The sequence below is a fragment of the Salvia splendens genome, chromosome 8 (genome assembly GCF_004379255.2).
Source record: "Salvia splendens isolate huo1 chromosome 8, SspV2, whole genome shotgun sequence".
Lineage (NCBI taxonomy): Eukaryota > Viridiplantae > Streptophyta > Magnoliopsida > Lamiales > Lamiaceae > Salvia > Salvia splendens.
In genome coordinates, this window is record NC_056039.1 from 3,032,253 (window position 1) to 3,054,428 (window position 22,176).

General features: G+C 35.1%; 4 protein-coding genes across 6 annotated transcripts; 1 reads left to right on the top strand and 3 right to left on the bottom strand.

The window, feature by feature from the left end:
- The first annotated feature begins 851 nt into the window (after positions 1-851).
- On the top strand, positions 852-3,917 carry LOC121745245 (G-box-binding factor 4-like). The gene is made up of 4 exons (XM_042139070.1): positions 852-1,623; positions 1,767-1,838; positions 1,934-1,963; positions 3,510-3,917. Exons 1-4 carry the CDS (start codon positions 1,063-1,065, stop codon positions 3,582-3,584), a joined length of 738 nt encoding a protein of 245 aa, XP_041995004.1. The 5' UTR covers positions 852-1,062; the 3' UTR covers positions 3,585-3,917.
- Positions 3,918-4,230: 313 nt separating this feature from the next.
- On the bottom strand, positions 4,231-6,249 carry LOC121745056 (protein ROH1-like). 3 transcript variants are annotated; one of them, XM_042138818.1, is made up of 2 exons: positions 6,035-6,249; positions 4,231-5,626 (listed from the first exon to the last, which is right to left on the bottom strand). In XM_042138818.1, exon 2 carries the CDS (start codon positions 5,592-5,594, stop codon positions 4,431-4,433), a length of 1,164 nt encoding a protein of 387 aa, XP_041994752.1. In that variant the 5' UTR covers positions 5,595-5,626; positions 6,035-6,249; the 3' UTR covers positions 4,231-4,430. The 3 variants fall into 3 exon arrangements, with proteins under 3 accessions (XP_041994752.1, XP_041994753.1, XP_041994754.1); XM_042138819.1 differs by having other exon boundaries at positions 4,231-5,913; XM_042138820.1 differs by having other exon boundaries at positions 4,231-5,513; positions 6,035-6,248.
- A 3,075-nt stretch (positions 6,250-9,324) lies between these two features.
- Positions 9,325-12,823, bottom strand: LOC121743276 (tubby-like F-box protein 8). Its single transcript, XM_042136531.1, has 6 exons — positions 12,585-12,823; positions 12,403-12,455; positions 11,350-11,792; positions 11,135-11,222; positions 10,648-10,780; positions 9,325-10,159 (listed from the first exon to the last, which is right to left on the bottom strand). The coding sequence occupies exons 3-6, from the start codon at positions 11,695-11,697 to the stop codon at positions 9,472-9,474; spliced, it is 1,257 nt and encodes a 418-aa protein (XP_041992465.1). The 5' UTR covers positions 11,698-11,792; positions 12,403-12,455; positions 12,585-12,823; the 3' UTR covers positions 9,325-9,471.
- A 3,338-nt stretch (positions 12,824-16,161) lies between these two features.
- On the bottom strand, positions 16,162-18,099 carry LOC121744653 (WAT1-related protein At1g09380-like). The gene is made up of 7 exons (XM_042138245.1): positions 17,906-18,099; positions 17,660-17,722; positions 17,356-17,472; positions 16,997-17,246; positions 16,743-16,901; positions 16,511-16,662; positions 16,162-16,447 (listed from the first exon to the last, which is right to left on the bottom strand). Exons 1-7 carry the CDS (start codon positions 18,097-18,099, stop codon positions 16,162-16,164), a joined length of 1,221 nt encoding a protein of 406 aa, XP_041994179.1.
- Between the last annotated feature and the right edge of the window lie 4,077 nt (positions 18,100-22,176).

The following is a 22,176-nucleotide window of genomic DNA, read 5'->3' on the forward strand; positions in this document are numbered from 1 at the left end:
CAATTAAACTTTAAACACTACTAATTGGACCTCACATTTCACTAACATTACTGCTCTCTTGTTTTTTTTCATTCTCTCTTACTTTATAATTTTTACATTAAAACTCGTCTCATTCATAATGTGGTCTATTTTCTGTAGACGGATGAAGTGATATTTATCTTCAAAGCTTCTAATGTCTAGTTATTATATCCAAAAGCTTCAAACCTTAAATCTCTATGGACTATGCCTATTAATTCTGGTGCTATTCATACTTATTTTTTCAAAATTTAAATCTTAGGTCAACATCAAATTTAAATTATGACATACCTACTTTTCGACTCCCTCCATCCCATTAAATATATAATATTTGGGAATCCGTACGAGGTTTTATATAATGTCTTTTTATGTGTTAATAAAGAGAGAGTAAAGTAAAAGAGATGAAAAATAAAGATAAATTTAGTTTCATTTTAGAAAGCATTTCATTTTTAATTGGACAATTTTAAAAGAAAAACGGTTTATATTTAATGGAAGGGAATATGAGGGAATATACTCTATCTGTCTGATTAGAAATGAAACGTTTTCCTTTTTGGTTTGTCCCATTAAAAATGAAACGTTTCTAAAAATGGAAACAATACTCTCTCTACCTTTTATTATCTCTTACTTTACTCTCAATACAACATTACATAAAATATCGTGTCAAAAAGCAAATGTTGCATATTTAATGGGTCGGAGGAAGTATATAGTACTCCTACTCCTGTATAATTCAGAAACATAAGTACTCCTGTATTTAAATTAATGTCTGATAGGAGTATGCAGAAAATAAAATGAATGCAATATTTGATTTTAAAAGAAATTAAATTAAAGAAAAGCAATTAGGTGGCATTCCGTAAACAGCGAGTACGACAAAAAAAGGGACTGATAGTCGCCCATTTCTTTCATCTTCATCTCTCTCTCTACGCTTCGGTCATCTGTATATCTCTACGAAGACGCAATTTGAAATTTAGTGTAGGATTTGGAGTTTGAATTTTCAATCGGGGACAAATTCATTCAATTCCGTAAAAAGCGGCGGGCAGTTTGAATTTCATGTTGATGGCGTCGTCGAAGGTGATCGCGTCCAGGTCACCGCCCAATTCGGATCTTCCGCGTGACTCCCCAACCTCCTCCATTAATATCCACTCCGATCAAGCAGCTAGGGGTTTCGGCTCCATGAATATGGACGAAATCTTCCGCAACATCTACCCCGATTCCACCTCCTTCGACAGCGCCGGCGACGGAGGAGTGATGAATGGCAAGACGGTGGAGGAGGTGTGGAGGGACATCGTCACCGGCGGAGGCGACGCTCCGATGACGCTGGAGGCTTTCCTGACGAAGGCGGGGGCAGTCAACGAGGAGGACGTTGGGGTTCCGGCGATGCCGCCGCCGGTCATGATGAATCCTGCGCCGGGGGTTCCGGCGGCTCAGTTTGCGGCGGCGGGGTGCGTGCAGAGTGTGATTGGGGTGGAGTTTGGGGGTGCGAGCGGCGGGAGGGGGAAGAGGAGGGCGGCGGTGGCGGAGGAAGCGCCGCTGGATAAGGCGACGCAGCAAAAGCAGAGACGAATGATTAAAAATAGGGAGTCTGCTGCTAAGTCCAGAGAGCGGAAGCAGGTTTAGCATTCTCTCTCTCTCTCTCTCTCTCTCCATCATTTTTTTTTTGTTTTTGCTTTTCCCCAATTTTTAACCTAAGTGATTCATTCCATCACTACTTTTCATTTTTTAATTCATAAAACTTCGTTGTTGCTTAATTCAAGGCTTATACCGTGGAGATGGAGGCTCAGGTGACAAGCCTAGAGGAGGAACATGAAATGCTCTTGAGACAAGAGGTGCCTCTTTCTCATCGCATACTCTCAACCTTTTTTCCGTTTCTAATTGCTTTTCTGATGTGGAGGAAGGTTCTCATAAAACTTCTAATTTGCAGGCTGAAATGAACAGGAAGAGATACCAGCAGGTATGTATTTTATGAGAATTTGTTGACATTTTACACATTTTTGACATGAAAAGTGCTTTATATGCGTTTTCAGATGTATGCACCTTCTATACCTTGTCACTTTGTTTAAGCAATTGGTTCTTTTGCCATTAATTTCAGGCTAAAGCAAATGTATTCTCTAGATCATGTGCATATGAAGTAACACATGTATTTTGACTGTCTTTAGTTTCTAAGGCAGTCAAGGTAAATCTAAATCAAAAGTAACACTAGCTTGTCAAGGTAAACCATGTGCATATGCTGTGAATGTTTTGGTTGTTGCTGTTGATGATGGGAAATTTGGGTTGAACCTGGTAACAGGGAATGTAATTAGATGTCATTGGCTATAACTTGCTCATACTTTATCTGGAAGGACATTTGTTTGTGTTTGATGAAATCAACTTCGATGGTCCGAGTCTCTGAGATACGAGTGTGAGAACTGACTTTCGTGAATCTATTTGATCTAACAGACTCTGTTGATCATCCGTATGTAGTTAGTTATCTGGACTAATTGATCTAATACAAATGTGATCTCAAGATGTATGCATGTTATGTGTTTAAAATTAAATTTTAAAGGGTATCAAACTGTATCTGGAAACTTGTAAGTAAGGTTGATATGTTGATAGAGACATGATAGATAATTGAAAATGTTTAGGTCTTTAAAACATCATTATGATTAATATTACAAAGGGTGCCTTAACTACAGAAGCTTAAAAAGCACACCAGGTCTGTGGTAATTTTATCATTTTGTTTTTAATCTTCATGTTAAAGGTAGTGATTCGGTTTTCCTCAATGGAGTAAGCTTGGAAGGGCTTTGTAATTGTTTAAGATGCAGAGAAGTCTTAATTTAATAACATACGGATCTGAGTTTATGTTTCCTGAAATTCTATAGTGCAAGATACCTAGCCTTCTCCATGACAAATCTGTCCCATGTAAATACCTACTACCTAGCATGAATATGATCACTTGAACCTGCTTTAGTATGATGGAAACTTTCAACCATACTATGATCTAATACCACAAACAATATCACAAATTTTAGTGCCTTGAGGAGAAATTTTCAGGATAATGGCAAGATTAACATCTGACTGTCATGTTTAACACATCCTTCTAATTCCTCTGCAATGTTGGTTCGCTTTGTGATTAACTAGAACTTATACTTCGCTTGTATATACGTTCATAAACTGGACAACTCACGAGCTAGATTTGAATACCCAGCATCCTTGAGAAGTTGAACCATAATTTTTACAATAAAGGCAAGACAAGTAGTCTAAAGGTGTCTGTTACTTCGGTGGATATGGTGTTGTAACATGTTAATATGATGATTGCTAAGTTCCTCAGTCATTATGTAATGCAAATACATAGCTCCACTAACTGAAAAAATTACCTTAGTGATATTTTTCCGGAGTGATTGTCGACAACATATCTCTAAATCTGTTGCCTTCCTCTTCATGCATATTTGAATCTATGTCCTTGAACAGTTTGATTGTGTTAGTCTGAATCACCGAGCATCCATAATGGTGTAATGCAGCTCATGGAGAACTTAATTCCGGTGGTAGAGAAGCGAAGACCTCCAAGAGTTCTGAGGAGCACACGCTCCATATAATGGTGGGTGGGTGTGTGGTTGGCGATGACAAAGTTTATAGGGAAGTAGGTCTTGGCCTGCCATGGCGGAGCTCCAGCAATATCGCGAGAGGTCGTTCTGGCATGAGCTAGATGGATAGTTAGCTACAGATGTGGTAGCTACAGGCATGTAAATCAAAAGAAGCACGCTTTAAAATTATAAATCAATACAGTTTCTCTAATTACTGGATTCATATTAATTAATTTGCCTGTAGTATAGTAATTATATGTTTTGTTGTGGGTTTTCAGTATTTTATGTATATTTGGATGCAAAAATATTTGTTTGAAAATGGTTGAATATCCTATTGAGGTTTAACAGACTTGCAGAAAGTTATGTCAATTCTTTGATTTAAACTGCCTCAGACCAAATATATTATGTACTTGCCATGTCCACCAATGTGTGAACATTGGATCACAAGTTCCAAAATACAGAGTAGACAAAATCTAATCATTTAAATAGTTATTTAGTTACATAATAATAGAACACCAGATCAATCAGATCTTTGAGAAGAATATTAAACAATTTATGAGCAACAAAACATATTATTGCCAAATAGAATCACAAAGTGACAAAAAGTGTTCTTGAAATGAACTACATAAAAAGGGAATATCTTTCCCAGACATACACATTTAACAAGAATAAAGAATCAATCAAGAAAAAAAAATTGAAGGCAATATTTTACAAGAAAGTATGTATAATAAACTAAGCACAAACCTGATTAATTTTTATTACTGTGGGCAACAATAAGTAACAGGTTCGTTTTCATGGTAAAAACTATAGCATGACAAGAGTATTTGCAATTGCTCTTCCTTTCCAACAGCTCCTTCATTAAGGCTCTGTAGCCTTGCCAAGGAAGTCGAGGCCCTCTGCGCGGCAAGCCATGACTTTCCTGAACGTCTCACGTAACTTGAGCTGCAGTGGCTCAAGCCCCGTCTTACAAGCCTCACATGCTAAAGACAGCTCAGTGACGTTCTCTTTAACTTCTTCCTTCAGCTCGTCCGACAGTGGGAACTGAGCGGCATCCACCAAGTCTGTCAGCTGATGCACGCTCTTCTCGATTTGATATATCTCCTTCAACAATCCACAAGTGTTGCGTCGCTCTCTCTTCTTGGACTCGTCCATGATTCGGCTGTGGAGCAAGAACAGAGGCGTGGTCCACGAGAGCTGACGAGGGATTGTAAAGTGGATCTGCACGCCTCGGTCCTGACAAGGGATTGCAGCAACGAGAATCCATAACACAAACATCAGAATAAAGCTCATTGCAAAGATGAGCATCGCCAAGCCATTGGTCGCTGCTATTTCGTTCGTTTTTGGAGGAACCAAGTTGTTGGCAATGGACTGGAGCTGCTTAGAGGCGGACCAAGAATGTGATACGCTCCAAGAAAGTGACCGTGAGTGCCCTGATGAGCTCCTGCGGTGGTGTTCCTTGCCCTTACGCCCAAAAGAGCGGTTCCTGTGTGAAAATACAGAGCCGGTATCTTTGTCATCCAACATCAGTAATGCCAAATCCATCAAGGCTTTTCTTGCACGACGAAACTGGCTCTCACCAACCATTCTCTGCTTTGCGTCAAGAGCACACACCACAATCTCCAAATGCTTCTGCCAGACACGAACAGTCTCAACACCATCACGGGTTGCATTGAAGATATCCATTGCCTTGATGGTTCTCTCGAAATACTCAGTGGCAAGCCTGTCTGCTGGTGGCTTCGAGAGCAATGCTTTGTTATCGGATAGTAAGGTGCTGAAATCCTCCTGGCACATAGTGATCGCGTCCAACAGTTTGTGTATCCAAGAAACGGAGAGGAGCTCGTCCGCGCTAACCACTGAGAGATCATGGAAAAGGGCGAACACTTGTCGTTGGAACAACTCCAGGTACTTGATATTCGAACCATGGCTCATTTCTGAATGAACCTGATCACTTCTTACAGTCAATATAGAGCGACGAAAAGATGCAAAAGGGATATGGGATCCATGATTATTTGGAGGAGGCATTTCTTCAAATTGTAACAGATCTCCTCAAACTCCTAAAAACAAACTCCAGTTTAATGAATTCATTAAGTGAGCCCTAATTAAGCCCCAAATCAGAGAGCAAAAATGCTATCAATCGACAGAGCATAACAAACCACTTCAGATTTCAATCACACACATTACAATTGGTAAGCAAATAAGAATTTCCAACCTTGATCAGTAACAACTGAAAAACATACAAATTTCACCAGAAAATCAACCGAGTTTAGTGTTTATGAACATCAATTCATAAACACAATTGAATTAAAGAGATTCAGCATAGTTCCGGTGAAACTAACGCAACCTACAGATGAAGAATTGCGTCATAAACAGTTCTTCAACAAAAACAAAAGGCGAAAATCAATCCAGTAGAAATCAGAAGGATTGCAGAGAAGAAACAATAAGAGAAAACTAATTTAACGCACCTCGATTGTTACACGGCTATGTGATGTCTACATGCGAAAACTAGTGGAAATATTTAAGCAAGGGGAAATCAAACCCTAGTTTAATGGCGTGAGAGAGAGCCTATGACTGAATTGGAAGGGAAGTACGGTGGAAAATATTTGACGCAAAGAAAAATAAAACAAATGAAAATACTGTACATCAGAGACAACTGTATAACTGCTGCTGGCTGTCGAAACACGCACAATTGTGTGTTTGTGTGAACAAAATTAGCTAAAATAAAGTTAATAAAGTGCTATTAATCTCAGTATTAGATTTACATTCAATAATTTAGTGGGATTACTAAAAAGAAAATTTAAATTACGAACATATTGAAATGAAGTAAATGAGACATTCTTTTGCGAACGAAATATATGGAGTATTTGGTAATTGTATTAGAGTTGGGATCATGAAACGCATCTTAATTGCTAAGATGATGCTTCCATATAACTAAAAAGTTTGCTTATTCTTTGATTTTTAATTTAGGGGTTTCAAACCATTGGTATTGGTGTAAGTGAGGAATTGCTATCGATTTTTGTAATGGTAACTTAGTCACAATTTTAGACTATCAATGAGATCTAATTAAAAATTCAAGTTGGAGCTTAACAATGCTGTCGGTTCAAATCGATGGTCACGGTTCATATGGAGCTAGAACCGTAGCCAATACGACATCATATTTGACCGTTCAAAATCAGTAACTTTTAGCCATTTTTGTACTAATTTTTCAAAATTTAAAAGATTTTCCTATTTTTTTCATGAAATATTTCCGATTTTGATTAAAAAGATATTACTAACCAAAATCAGACCAGTAGAATCATGTAAACCGGATCTGCTATGTCTAAACTGCAATAAAAAAACAAAAAAAACTAGTATTGACATATAAAGTGCATCAAACAAAGGGGAAAAATGATACACAATTGTTATGTTTATGTCACGTCATTTAATTCGCATGTCCCACGACTTCCATTGCACAGTACTCACTAAAATCATTATTAATACTTTATAATCCCAAAACATTCTTCGTGACATGAACTTACTTTTATATCAATTGAATAATTTGAAAAATAAATAATACTACTACCTTTCAATGCATTTCCAAATTGAATGCGATCGACAAGACATTATCCATTTGTATAATCAATGTGATGCTTAACTTCCTCTTTTCATTTCGATTAAGCAATCTAGTATTATTCTTTATTACTTGTCCCACATAAATGAATTATGAAGTCGTGTCTTTAAAAAAAACAGACCTCATATATAAATATTATTTTATGAAACATCATCTATGTTGAGAAAAATTCCTGGCTATTAAGTTTTATCCGGTCCGTTTTCTTTTTTTTTTTTACACTAACAAAGATTGCAAGTGATAAATCTTGTGTTATTAGAAACTTTATGGAGTAGTACTAATTTAAACATTGGGTTACACATAATATCACGAAATTAAATTGTTCGAAAAAATTCAAAAGTACTACAAATCTCCCTATCATAATAGAAAATATTATTATAATTATATCATAAAATTAAATTGTTCGAAAAAAACTCAAAAGTACTACAAATCTCCCTATCGTGATAGAAAATATTATTATAATATAAATTATGAAGTTTAATGAGAAAGATATATTAATAAAAACAACAACAAATAAATTTAATTAGTAGGACGGTCCAAGGTTAGATATGAAGTTTAATGAGAAAAATAATATCAATAAAAACTTGATTTGTGTTGGCACAATATGACGAAACACGACACAATAGCCAAACGATAACAACACGAAATGCTTCAGGTGTTGCGAATAAGATATGGCGCGACGACAACATGATACTGGATATTGTGGCAATAAAGGCAATGAATAGAGTGGAAACGACATTGAAAAGTGAGAAAACGATAACCTAATTTTAACTCTAGTAAAAATAGTAAGAAATTAGATACGAATCAATTAATTTGATACTAAGAGTAATTAAAGGCAATAACTCTACTAAGAAAATAGTAAGAAAGTGAGTAAATATAGTAAGAAATTAAAGGCAATAACTATTAACGAGTTACACGAATCCGAATCAAGATTATTGTGTCTTTATCACGATATAAACAAGATAAAATTTGATAATGATCAATTAATTTTGTATGTATTTATGTCCCATCGAAAATTATCATTCATTATTTTGCCTCGTTCATGATTTGGTGGATAACAATAATTTAAAATGTAACATCATTCATAGCATTTAATTTCTTCTTAATGTTTCTGGCACTTGTCAATAATAGGTAGGCAACATAAATATGGATGGACAATCAACCTCTTAACTAGCCCACATTCTTGCATGTTATGCTTCCTTCAATAATTGTCACCTAATTTTATTTTAATAGAGACATTTTTAACAGAAATTTCCCCAAGGTTACTCTAATGATACTAAAAGATGGTTTTTTATTATACCCCATACCATATATGACACCTTTTGAATTATTAATAAAACCGCCGAGTTAATTTTTGACTTTCAATTTTCAGTAATACAAATTGATATGTGTTGACGTGTCAAATTATTTGAACACTATAGTCTTGTTGACAAAAATATATATAAAATAAAAAATAACACTTTTATTTCGAGGGTTAGCTTATATAAAAAAATACTTGTGAAATTCTAAACGTATTTTAGTAAAAATATTAACAAACTAATAATGAACAATATATTAAATATATTAAATGTGTTGACCAAATCTTGGTCACTGGTTTATCATTATGAAATTATATTTATATGAAATGAATTCAGATTCATTTAAAGTTTTAACTAAATATATCTATTTAATTATGAGGGCATCTCAATCACGTGATTAGCCGCTGCGCTTGTAACACATTAAGTATGAGGGTATCTCAATCACGTGATTAGCTGCGCTTGCAACGCGTTAAGTACGTGTCACCCATACGTGTTAAGTGTGTGCTTGAACTGTTCAAGCACACAGGGTTTAGGGTTCAATTTAAACATATAATTCCGTCGACGGTCGGCCAATGCCAACACGTGGCCACCTATTTTCTTTTAATTTATTTATTTTAAAACCATAGTTATATAATCAAACTAGCTAAGGCTAAATTTACAACGGCTATTTGCTACAATTGTCCCCCTCCTATTTCTCACTTCAATTCTTATACTCCAAACTACTTTTTGCTTTTAAATTTTAATTAAGTAGTAGTACTACTTTTTAAAATTTAAATTATTTTAATGAATTTATGAATTTTCATTTTTGATAAAATTTAATTGTAATAGTACTCCATATAATTAGAAAAAATAAATATAAAGTGGGATCAAACTATAGTTGGAGTAAAAAATAGTATAAACTAACAATCATCACCATCAATATCCAGATATAAAGAGAGAGCTACAAAGACCATCATCACACATTTAGTTAGAATCAAGCAAGCAAGGTCAATTTTGTCTATTCACAAGCCAGTTTGGTGTCAAAGCTGCTCAAACAGATTGCAAATGCCTGAAATGCAGACAATGGATACCTATAATCCATGGTGAACAAGTCCTTCCCAACCTTACCAAACTGCAGAATGACCTTGTCGTGGTCCAACGCTGTCGTGCCAGCACCCGGTGGCTGAGTCGACGTGATCAGCTGGAAATTCTTCACCGACGCGACCGTCACCCGTCCCCGGAAGTTGAGGCACCAGCACTGCAGCTGCTCGTGCCACCGCGGGGCCTTGTTCGTCAGAACCAGAGGCCGCGTTTTGCTGCTGTCGTCGTCCTCGGTCGACAGCCGGGCCGTTTCGGAGAATCTCGAGCTGCTGAACTCGGTGGAGTGGTCCAGAGACTTCGACAACGAGATGCTCCGGAATGAGTCTTCTAGGGATCTCGGGAGGAGTTCCGGCTGCCCGGGAACTACACCGCCGGGTTCGAGGGATGCGACGGGGATTGAGTGCATAATGCAGTTCATTTTTCTCGGACCGCGCGTCCCGAGCACGTTCAGCTCGTATGTGATTTGAGCTATGCTGTAACTTCCCGTCGGTACTTTCGGAGATACTTTCTTGGAGTAGAACCGGCGGCTTGACCTCCCCGGTGGCGGGACATGTGAACATGGCTGTGTGTCGTATATCAAAAACTTCGTACCGAGAAAATTCGATCTGCGATTTAGTATCAATAGTTCAGTAACATTCTATAAACAGAAATGAACAATTAATTGTAGATATTTTCAACTATACACAATAATTTAGTTAAAAACCACTCGTACTACACAGTAAAATCATCTATGCCTTATGGAGTTAGCAAACTAATTTTGCAACGAAAAAACGAGTAGCTCCTCGATGGCCCTCTTGTATAGAAGCCAAAGAATTTAGCCACGAAAATGATCTTGTCATTCTCTACCCTACGAAAGAAATCTCGTACAACCTATTAATATACAGCATTGCGAAACACTGTTTGAATAACTTATCATCTTGCCACAATAGAAGTTTTCATGCTATATATGAAATAAACTTTATCTTCTGGAATTATGCACCAGGCGAAAAATGATGCAGTCGAGAAGCTTCTGTAAGCAGTAAATGCAATAAACGTACTCTCTGGAAGAGCCAAAGGTCGCGCAATAGGGTGTTAGATCGACAGCAAAGCCTACCTTACTTTACCGATGTATGTGTTACTTGATCTGGAGATGTTATCTGCATCCATAGAGATGACGTATTCTGTACAAGTTGTTCTTCGAGTTCTTTTAGCAGAGAGAAGAAACTTCCCATTTTCAACTAGCAAAGCTGCGAATTCGAAAATGATGCTTACAGTCATTCTAAAAACATTCTCCTTATGTACTATTCTAATTCATGTTTTCAGATATCTTTCTCCAAATACATGTATTTCCACTAGATTCTCATATAATGCCATGAAAAAAACACAGGTCAAATCTGTTACGTCCTCACAAGAATGGGCAGTCGATATCTATTTCCTTTGGCAAAGACACAAAGATTAACGATGAGCACAACATCACTAACAACTGGTACATGATTCTTAAAACTAAAGTCTTATATATTTTCAAATACATGGCATTTATAACAACGAAATAACATCGAAGAACAAGTAATAGCATATCACCAATTTAAAAATGAACTCACCTGGACTTAGGCCCAAAAACAGATGGTACGTTAAATTAGATTTGTCTCGCTTAATGAAGCACTTAATAGTTCCATCACGAGAGCCAGGCTGCATAATGTGGAAAAGAAGATTCCATATCAACTTATTGTAAATCATCGTGATAGCAGAAACGGTTGAGACAAAAGGAAGGTTAGTACATCTGTGTACACGACAACACAAAAAGTGCAGTGATTACCTGCTTAAGAGAAACCGGAAAAGTAATCTTCCCACAAAGTTCCGGATTTTTAACTATTTCCTTGCACATGCTCCTCCAGGAGCTGCAAACAGCTGCACACGCAACGACATGTTTCCGGGTGGGCCACGTGCTCTCGCTCTCCTCCAACCTCCTAATCACATCGTAAAGTAGCTCAGGCGGCAGATTAGCCCACCTACTGTTCTGGATCACCAAAGGCTGGTCACTCAAGTCATTAAACGAACCATGAGATTTCCCCCTAATATGTCCAGGAAACCTCACATCAAAACTCCGCCGCGATAGGCTGCCAAAACTCTCCCTCAAATCCCGAGCTATACTCCGGAAAGACATTGAATTTCCCAAGTGGTAAGTAGGGAGGAAGGGCAGAATCAAGTCATACAAAGGCCTTTTTCGATCATTTATAGATAACTCGGAATGTAATCACCCTGGATGTCAATAAACAAAAGCGGATTCAATGGAAGAAAAGCTGAAAATACAAAGGAGAAAAGCATTCATAGGAAGAATCAAATGAAATAAACCAATGAAAAGGAAAACACAATTAGAGAGGGGTTGAAAAAGGATAGTTTCACTTTCACATGGATTCAAAAGGTAGAGTGAATCATAACATTCTCATATTTCTACTTGCAGAGTGAAATAAAGAAAAAAAAGCTGATAAACAAACACTTCAAATTCGACGAATACCCTCGAATCATCCACTTAAACGTACAAATAATCAACACAAATGACAGAAACATATCCCATAAACACCAAAAAATAGCAAGATTTATCTCAATCATAATATACCTATTCAACAATTCGATTAGGTTAGTTCCTTTCAAAGAATTTAGAACACTAATCCCAAAAGGTCAACTATAGCAAGTTTCAAGCTAACCTAATCAGACAAAATCATACTACTACTTTGAGCTCACAGTAAACAGAAAATAATAATCTAAACCACAAAATCAGATAATTGTAACTTGTGAATAATATTTACTAAAGTAAATGAAGAGAGAGAGAGAGAGAGAGAGAGAGAGAGAGAGAGAGAGAGAAGTAAACCTGCTAAAAGAACTTCAAGAATGACACAACCTTCATTATTTTCCATCAGAAATCTGCAAAGAACCATGAAATTCAAAAAAAGGGTAAACGACGCATTGAATTAAAAATCTAAAGATTCAATCTTTAGTCCTTTACCTTGAAAAGTTAAAGATGAAGGAAATGGGATCAGAAATTTAGTATACCTTTTGAAAAATTACACAAATTCTTGACAACCCCAGCTCCACAGCAAGTGTATAAAAGTCCAAACCCAGAAAATTTGTAACAATTTTTTAAAGCGCAGATCAAGAAAAATCATAGATTGTAGAGTTTATATATGATGGAAAATTTCGAAAATGAAATTATTAAATTGTTGGTTGAGTTTGGTGAGGTGTGAGAGACACAGGTGAGAGTTTGTGACTTGATTGAGTTTTGTTTAATGATGTTAATTCATTTTGTGCTGTGTAATGGAATAAGAGTATAGTACTTTTTTTTAAAATATTGATATTTAAGAAAAAATAGTTTTACTTTTCATACACCCTAAATTAGACTCATTTTCATTTATGGAAATTTTTTATTCATTTTTCTCTACTGATCTCTTTGAGACATTTCCTTCTCAAATTTAATTGAATTATATATAAAAACTAGTTTACAACGTATGCTGCAAATTCAATCAAATTAAACTTTAAACAAAAATTGATTATAATAATAACCATATGGAATCAACTAAAAGTTTAATAACCTATCAATAAACAAAAAAAATCTAAGGAACTAAGGGTATCCACTATAGTATAACCGCGGCTATAGCCGCAGAGGGGGCGATCGCGGGGCGGCTTATAGTGGGGGCGACGTCCGCCCCGAAGCGGAAAAAAAACTGGGCGGAAGGGCGAGCTGCGAGATATGTGCGAGGACGCGGCGGTCGCCCATCGCCGCGCCTATAGGGGCGCCACGATCGGCTAGCCGGTCGCCCCATTCAATTTATTTATTTATTTATTTATTTATTTATTTTTGAAAATTTACCCTATAAATACCACTTCTCCACCATCCATTTACACCATTTTCACACACTCTCCATTCATTCACTATCTACACTTTCACTCTCTAAAAATGCACGGTGGAGTCGACGAATCACCCGGCTCGCACGAATCGGGATATGGCGGCAATCCTTCCCAGCCGTCGGGATATGGCGGATATCCTTCCCAGCCGTCGGGATATGGCGGATATCCTTCTCAGCCGTCGGGATATGGCGACTCTCCGTCCCAGCCATGGAGTTCGAGTCAATCTCCCCCACCGTGGGCATCGAGTCCAACTCCTCCTTCATCTCAGCCGTGGAGGTCTTCTCCCACGCCCCAACGAATATTTTGTTTTAAATGTTCGTTGTATAATTTTACCGTTGTCAATACAACGAATATTCGGTCTCAATTACCTCGTTTTATAATTATTTAAATTCCGATGATTTTAAAACTAAAGGAAAAAATTAAAATGAAAATTGGTTATAAAATTTCGGGGTTATTGGCAGTGTCCGCCTATAGTGGCGGAGACCTTTTTTTTAGGCGGACAAAAAAATTAGGGTTGTGGAAAAAAAGGGGCGGGGCTATTGATGACGTCCGCCTCGGCTTTATACTGGATACTCTAAGTAGAGATCTAACCTTTTCATCTGTTCATTTTCATTTTCATTTTCATTTTTATTTTTATTTTTATTTTTATTTTTATTTTTATTTTTATTTTTATTTAAAGTTAACTTGACGTCAGTATAAAATTTCCGGTTTAGGTAAATCAAGTGCAGAGAGAATCTTTTAGCAACCAACAAAAATAAATTTGATATAACTTTTTCTTCAGGAGCTGCTGGTTGACTTTGAGTTAGTTACACATATTAAATGAGAGTATTTGGCGGAGCAAAATTGTGAACTTCGTAAATATTTAATTTTGTACTCCCTCAATCTTCGTTGTAAAGTAAATATCACATTTAGATAATAACACGATATTTAAGAAGATGTTAATTTTATGTATTAAGTGGAGAGTCATAAGTTAGACACCACACTTGAACGATGATACGAAGTTTTAGGAAATTTTTACGTGTTAAGTAAAGAGAGAAAATATATTTTTATATTTTAATGTGAGAACTTTTTTAAAATAAAAAGAAATGTGAAGTCGTAGGATAAACTAAAAAAGAAAGTGTGACGTAACTTAGAACGAAGGGAATACAATTCTTGTAAATTAATGGATTAAAGAGAGCATGAATGTTGGATCTGAGTATCCAACTTAGTCTATCCACCAATTCTGTTGAATTTATTTATAATCTCACTTAATTTATGTGGGGTGCTTATCTTTTGACTTTATGACATTGACATAATTCGGGAAATAAATAGAATGATTTGGACTCAAACCGCCATCTAAATTTTGTTTGAATAATGCATACAGTCTTAATCTTACAACCAAACAACCTCAGCATGGTAATTTAATTTATATACGATTATCCCTGGTTAAATTGAAATTCTTTTGTGGGTTGTACTAGAACAAATAAGAAATTAATTTTATTTTTTTATGACTGTACGACAACGTAGTTATAAATACTTATTCGTGATTTATTGTACTCCAGCTTTTAATTTGGTACTGGGTTATGATGAAATTTGCATTGTCTAATATTTTGTTTTAAAATATAATAGCACTAAAGTGATCAATACCAGATTTTGGTGTGAAGATTTATATTAGGTTTATGCCTCTGCTTTCCAACCTTGCATTATGGCCTTTGCTTGTGTTTAGCTGTTGCGCGTGTTTCTTTGGCTTTTAACCACTTGTCTCGAACTTTTGCTCGCCACATGTCGGCTCGAACCTTTTTCGATTAATAAAAAAACTGTTTCAGCCATTTTTCAACCTTTAGTTTGAGCTAAATCGATAGATTACATAAATACTTAATCTAGCACAGTAAGTATACAAGAATAGTTCATCTAATATTTCATTATGGCATCTGTAAGCACTATAACCACCAATCCCAACCTTAAATTAAACGACTCCATCAAGGATATATATGTGTAATACCGTAAATTTACACCACCTAAATTAATATAATTTCAAATGATAGATTCACTAAAGAAAATCGAAGAAACAATTTTAATAAATGCTATTTATAGTTTCTATGACAACATTTTAAAATAATAAACAACTTCTAATTATATACTCCATAATTAATATTTGCAACTCCAACCTTTGGCGCGAGCATGGGTTTTGAAACAAGTTAGCTGGAGCTTGGCTCGGTGCGGTTGGACCCGTTCACAACTACCGTGTTGTGGGTTGTAGCTTAAACCCCTTCTAAACTTTTTTTTCATTCTTCTTAATTTATTAAATTCTTAAATTTTATGTATATTGTCATAAATTTATTTTATATGTGCTCGAATCACTAAAAAATATATTTTCGAATAAAATTTTAAAAAACATAGCTCCTAGCCTACTACCATTTTTTCCGCTACTGCACTGAACAACACCCATCCCTGTATTTAAATGGATCCCTAAATTCGATCCATTTTTTGAATCCCCATATATTTTCTCATAGTAACTAAGTGTAGTGTAACTTGGCTGTTCGTTTGTTCAATAAATCTCTCCATTTTGGTAATGGAAATTATTTTGTGAATACAAACATGTCAAAATTACATTCCTCTTGCCGAAGATTGTCACATGTTGGGAGTACAAAAGAAAGATACTAGCGTGATCATTCTCTTATTGCTAAGGGGTACATATTTTGGTCTTGTCCATATAATATAAGTAAGGTGAAACATACATAATATTTTAAGTCTTGATTTTTGTGTTAGAAACCTTAGCCTCTAAATCTTCTTCTTGACCCTCATCCAAGACAAAGACAGTTGCACGCCCCGATTCTGGGACAACCGTTGGAGCAACTACAATAACATTGCTACAATTACTTAATCCTCCAAAACTTTTTCTTCCACTTTCTTCGATGGCGGGATTTGTGGACCTCTTTGATGCCACCAAACGGATCGCTTTTTTCAATTCTTTGTCTTTGCCCCACAATACTAAGTACAATCCAATTACTATCACCACAGCCCCTAGCACACTATCATTAAAATACAATTAATATATGTTTCAATTTTCAAATCAATAGTATATAATTTTGTACCTTCCCAAATACAACTTTTCCTGTAGGAACAAGCATCCTGCGATGGCAACGAGCACGAGAAGCAAAGGATTGAAAATCGACACGTAAAGCGGCCCTCTCATCCTCACACACGACATGATAAACACCCACATTAACCCTGATGCAACAATGCCCTAATTAAGCCCCAAAAAAGAAGAAGAATGTGTTAATAACAAAATGTGTTAATAGCTTTTCTTGGTAACTGTAAAATTACCATGTAAGCGGCTGTAAAAAGTGTGATGTTCCACCCCAGTTTCCACATGCTCATATCTCTTTCGATACAAAGAGCATAAACAATTCCTTGAATAGACCCCATGATTGAGATCAATACAGTGCTAGAATAGTGACATGGATATGACTTTGACATCTGAGTCTGTTCGCCGTTAAAAAAACAAAAATATATTTTTAATTGTAAGAAGAAAAAAACTAGCACATAAAAAGAAGCATTTTAACTATTGAATATATTGCCTGAAAAATCAATGAGATTGACCAAGATAAGCAGCTACCAAGCCCCAACACAAGTCCCAAAACATTGTTGGTGGACTTTTGTTTGGTCCCTGCCACTTGTCCCCACCGGTGGAGGAAGTCAATCTTCGTTGACAAGAAGTTGAATTCAACCCCCTTGTAGAAAGTCAAAAGCATTGCCCCTCCTATGCTCACAAATGTTCCAATCACCTTTGCTTTACCAGTCCATGTCTTTAATCCCAGTGCTTCCATCCTAATTTGTTATTTGATAGATTTATGAGTATATGCTATATATATCATGTATTGTACAAAAATATTAGTATTTAATTAAAATATAAAAAAGAAAATAATATTTTCTGTACCGAAAAATTACAGCGAGGATAAGGGTAAATGCGGGATTAAGATTGGATATAGCCGAGATAAATGTTGGGGAGGTCGCCACTAAGCTCGCAGCGTATAAATTTTGATTCAAGGTTCCCCTGTATTAAGCATAAAGAATAACGGTTGATTATTAAATGGTCTAAAATTCAAAGTCGAAGCATATATCTAAATTTCATTGTATTAGATATATGCAATAAAACAAATTCGTGTTAGCTAAATGGTTACATGCACCAAACTTTCCTAAGATTATATGTATATATTTGCATCTTACGTTTTCGAACTTACCCAAACAGACCACAAGCAAATGCTTGACCGAGAATCTTCCAAGTCAATTTCGGTCTGGTGTTCCTGCAAACATAAGAATAATCTATCATCTCAAAATTGTATAAATTGAACACTTTAATTCCAACCACTAAATTGAATAAGGCAAATTCTTATTTTTTTTCAACTAATTTATTGAATTTGACCAGAATTTATGATTTACAATGCAGATTTATACTCCTATTATAAGATTACTCATACGATTACGACCTTTCGAGGATGAGGGCGAGAGGGGCAACTGTAGCGCTAGCAAAAAGGAAGCGGTAGGCGATCAAAATGGGCAAGCTCATGCCGGTGTTCGACACCAACTTGTAGAGGATATTAACCCCGGCGAGAGCGATCTGCACCGTCACCATCATCAGCATCGGCCTCAATGCATCTAAGAATTTGTAGATCTTCCCCATTTTTCACTTTGGTGAGTGTAGTTTGTGTGTGAAAGCAAGTCAAAGGGACCACGATAACTAGGTTTTGGACAACAAATGTACAGAATTTTGTGAGTGAATAGAGACTTGGAGTATTGATAGGACGGGAGATGGAAATGTGATACTTATATAGGGGAAGAAAGGAATGATAATCCACTTTCGGCTATGTAAACAAATCCTAAATTGACTTTAGGTTTTTTTTTCATGTCAACTTCACTCTCTAAATTATACTCTACCCGTTCCATAAAAATAAAAATATTTAGAACGACACGAGTTTTAGTGCGTAATTGATAAGTATGAGAGATATCGAAAGAAAAAATTATTGAGTATGTTAGTGGAGAATGAGCTTCACTTTATTAAAGAGAAAAAAAAAGTTACCAAAAATAGAAGAACTATTTTTATACACTTAAATGGAAAGAGCTTCTATTTTTATGGTATTGAGAGAATACACAGTATAGCTAGGCATATTGATTATATTACCTCCGTATGTTAGAACGACACAAATTTTATTGCAATATTGGTACAGTGAGAGAGATATAGAGAGAAAAAATTATTATTGATATTGCTACTGGAGGTGACTAATTCTTGTGAACGACTAAAAATAGAAAAACAAAACTATTAACAATGGACATATTTGACATTTGAAAAATCAAATGTAAATAGAGTCAATTTTTCAAACGTCGATGGAGTATATACTCCTTCCATCCTATTAAAGGAGTACGAACATTTGTTTTTGACACGAGATTTTACGTATCGTTGTTTTGTGAATTAATGAAAGAGAATAAAAATAAAAAAGAAAGCAAAAAGTAAAATTGATATTGTTTTTATTTCAAAAAATGTACTGTATTATTTTTAATAGAATAACTCAAAAAAAAATTCATTTTTAATAAGTCAAGGGGTATAATTATACGTGCATGTAATAGAATTATGTGGAAGAAAGGATTATATTGAGATTTATTGTGATTAGACGGAATTAAATTAAAAGGAAAAGAGAAAAGACTTGTGATATGACGCCCAGACAATATTCCGCGAGTCCGGACAAATTTTAGATATGAAGATTAAATCGACGAAATATAGCTCACTAATACATGCTCCATACTCATTGTCAAAAAAATAAAATAAATGCTCCTTACTATCTTATGTCACATGCAAGAAATTTTTGAAATTAAAAAGAAAAGGTCAAGTCAAATTTTCTTCTAGTACAATTTTGTGTATGAACTTAATTATACGATATGCATATATATTAGTAATATAAATTTAGAAGAAAAAAAAACATTATTATTCACTATATACAATATGCATGTATATAAAATGACAATTAAAATTGGGTTTAGGGTTGTTTAGTGTATACCTAGGAGAAATTATTTTGAAGAGAGCAAGAGAAAAGCGTCAATAAGAAAGAAAATCCATAATTGAGGTGCTAGGGAGACGTTTTTACGCTAGAGAATGAGAAAACAATTACTCGGCATCTGACCCACAATAGGAGTCACATTTGGTGTGGGCACATGTTTTAAGAAATGTAAAGAATAATGAGTTGAAAAAGTTAGTTGAATATGAAACCGGTTTTATAATAGAATGTGAGTGAAATGCATTAGTGGAATGTGAGACTTAGTTACCATTTATGGTAAAAGTGAAATGTGATTCTTATTGTGAGACGAATCGAAATGAAAAAATGTGACTCTTTTTGTGGGACGGGGGGAGTATTTCATTTCTTCATTCATAATTCTAATAAAATATTTCCATATATTTTGAATACTAGTATCCACCTCAATTAATTGTAAGAAAATTAATTTGAAAAGTTATGATTAAATTAATTAAAAAACACCTAAATTAATTATACAAGATATATTAACATGGTAACAATAAAACAATACTTCAATATTCCATTATTCATATACTCCTACAATTTAAGTATAGAACAAAAACACATACTTATCCGTGAGCGTATTCATTTTTCCATACTATTTTATTTAATAAAGAATTACGAAATACTACGATCGTTTTATCTACCACGTACGTTATTTGGAACATCAAGAGTAACACCATCTATGGTAATGGAAGCAATGTTACTGCCTGCTGGCTACTGGGAACGGCAACTGTTTTCGTACATCTACGTAGGGATGTTAATGTAACCAGCGGGCCGGCCTGAATAACCCGATAAAATACAGGGTTAGGGTTGTAATTTCGCAGCCCGAATTTAAAATCGGGCCATTCGGGCTGACCCGTTCGAGTTGTCGGGTTAGGCGGGCTGACCCGTTCGGGTTATGGGTCGGCCCGTCGGGTTGAAGGCTTCTACACAGCGAACGGTTTTTGTGACGGTCATAACTTTCTCTACAAAGCTCCGATTGAGGCGTGCAATATATCCACGCGAAGTTTTTTCCAAGATGAAGAGAATGATATGTATTAGGGGTTTATCAGACTTCAAAATCGCGAGAAATATTGACTCAAACAAGACTGGTGCACATCCACATATTTTGTGTATATTTTCTTATCCATTTTCTGTCATTTCTCAACAAACATGTAAACATACAAAAATATAGAAATATAATCAAAATCATCCAAGACAACCCTCTAAAACCACGCAAAATCCAAATACGTCAACCAACTATATAAGATCACGGAAAAAATCACTATGTGGTTCATGGATTCATAAATACTCGTATATAATAGCTTTCATTTAGTATATTTCCAATATAATAGTGCAAAGTGTTTTGGCGCCGCTTCGTCATAGAATTATGCGTACTTTGATGATTCTTAAAATAAAGATAAATTATTATTTGACTTATTTACAGCTGGAATAAATTAAATTTGATCAATCATAATTCAAGAAAACTTAGAGTTACTCCAATTAGCTAGCATCTTGATAATTCACTCTTTAACAATTCAAAATATTTTTGTTACATCTACGATGCACCTCTTACGTTATGAAAATTTTATTCAATTTTCTACAAATTAATTTATGTTTGAATTTTGAAACAAAGTGTTGATTTATGTTTTAAATACATAAACATAAACATACTATTGATAGATATTTTGAAAATAATTATGTAATGAATAAGTTATTTAAATTTAAATAACTTAATCTTTTTAAAAAATATTAAAGAAAATTAAAAATACGTATTTCATTGTTTAATGATTAATTAAAAATATGTATATAATTAAAGAAAATTTAAAATACGTATTATTTTTTTGAAAATATTAAAAAAATTAAAAATACGCATTGGCCCAAATAACCAGGTGGGTTAGCCCGAAACCCGAAGGGTTAGGGTTAGGGTCGAACTTTTATAACCCGAAAAAATCATAACCCGAATAGCCCGACAACCCGAACGGTTGGCCCGAACCCGAACGGGTTGACCCGATTGACATCCCTTGATCTACATCATCGGCTCTGTGTTGATTCAAAGAGTGAACATATTCTGAATCCACAAATCAAACAACAAATTCATCGCACGCCGACAAGCTTGGTTAAACTCAGCCATCTGACGGCGTGTATTGAAGTTTGCGAGTTCCAATTTTGAGTTAGTATCTAAAAATCTATTCAAATTTTGAATATAAGATTTTGAGCATTAGGGTTGGAGAATTGGATCACAAATATAATTCACTATACCATTAGATCATTATATGCAAAAATTCGAACAACTCTCTCTCTTTTTTTTTTTATCTTTTCTAGATTTATTGACCGCAAAATATTCAAACTTTGAGTAAGAGTAATTGACTTGAAGATATGAGGTTCAAATCCATTGATTGACGAAAATTGCAAGCCCTTGCCTAAAAAAGAGACATGCAAATAAAGATATTATCTGATTCTTAAAAGCATATATACCTACAAACCAGCTTTATTTCACTTTTTATGTTTGTCTATTATCTGGAGGAGATCAATGTCAATGTGGATTGGAAGAAATTGACTAAACACCCTTTGTAAAATGTCAAAAGTATCGAAAATAAATGTGGAAACCAGATTGGATAAAGTTAGGTTTTTTCAAAGGGAAATAAATGTGGAGATACCGAAAATATAATTTGATATTTATAATTACTATGACAACATATTAAAATAATAAA

Bases quoted from the DNA above. Each gene is read 5' to 3' on its own strand.
- LOC121745245 (XM_042139070.1), top strand. From the start codon at position 1,063: ATGTTGATGGCGTCGTCGAAGGTGATCGCGTCCAGGTCACCGCCCAAT. The intron at 1,624-1,766 runs GTTTAGCATTCT...GCTTAATTCAAG, and splicing joins AGTCCAGAGAGCGGAAGCAG to GCTTATACCGTGGAGATGGA. The intron at 1,839-1,933 runs GTGCCTCTTTCT...TCTAATTTGCAG, and splicing joins AAATGCTCTTGAGACAAGAG to GCTGAAATGAACAGGAAGAG.
- LOC121745056 (XM_042138818.1), bottom strand. From the start codon at position 5,594: ATGCCTCCTCCAAATAATCATGGATCCCATATCCCTTTTGCATCTTTT.
- LOC121743276 (XM_042136531.1), bottom strand. From the start codon at position 11,697: ATGTCTTTCCGGAGTATAGCTCGGGATTTGAGGGAGAGTTTTGGCAGC. The intron at 11,223-11,349 runs GTAATCACTGCA...CACATTATGCAG, and splicing joins TTCCGGTTTCTCTTAAGCAG to CCTGGCTCTCGTGATGGAAC. The intron at 10,160-10,647 runs GTAGGCTTTGCT...ACTAAATCGCAG, and splicing joins ACATACATCGGTAAAGTAAG to ATCGAATTTTCTCGGTACGA.
- LOC121744653 (XM_042138245.1), bottom strand. From the start codon at position 18,099: ATGGGGAAGATCTACAAATTCTTAGATGCATTGAGGCCGATGCTGATG. The intron at 17,247-17,355 runs GTACAGAAAATA...ATAACAAATTAG, and splicing joins ATCCTCGCTGTAATTTTTCG to GATGGAAGCACTGGGATTAA. The intron at 16,902-16,996 runs GCAATATATTCA...AACGGCGAACAG, and splicing joins CAATCTCATTGATTTTTCAG to ACTCAGATGTCAAAGTCATA.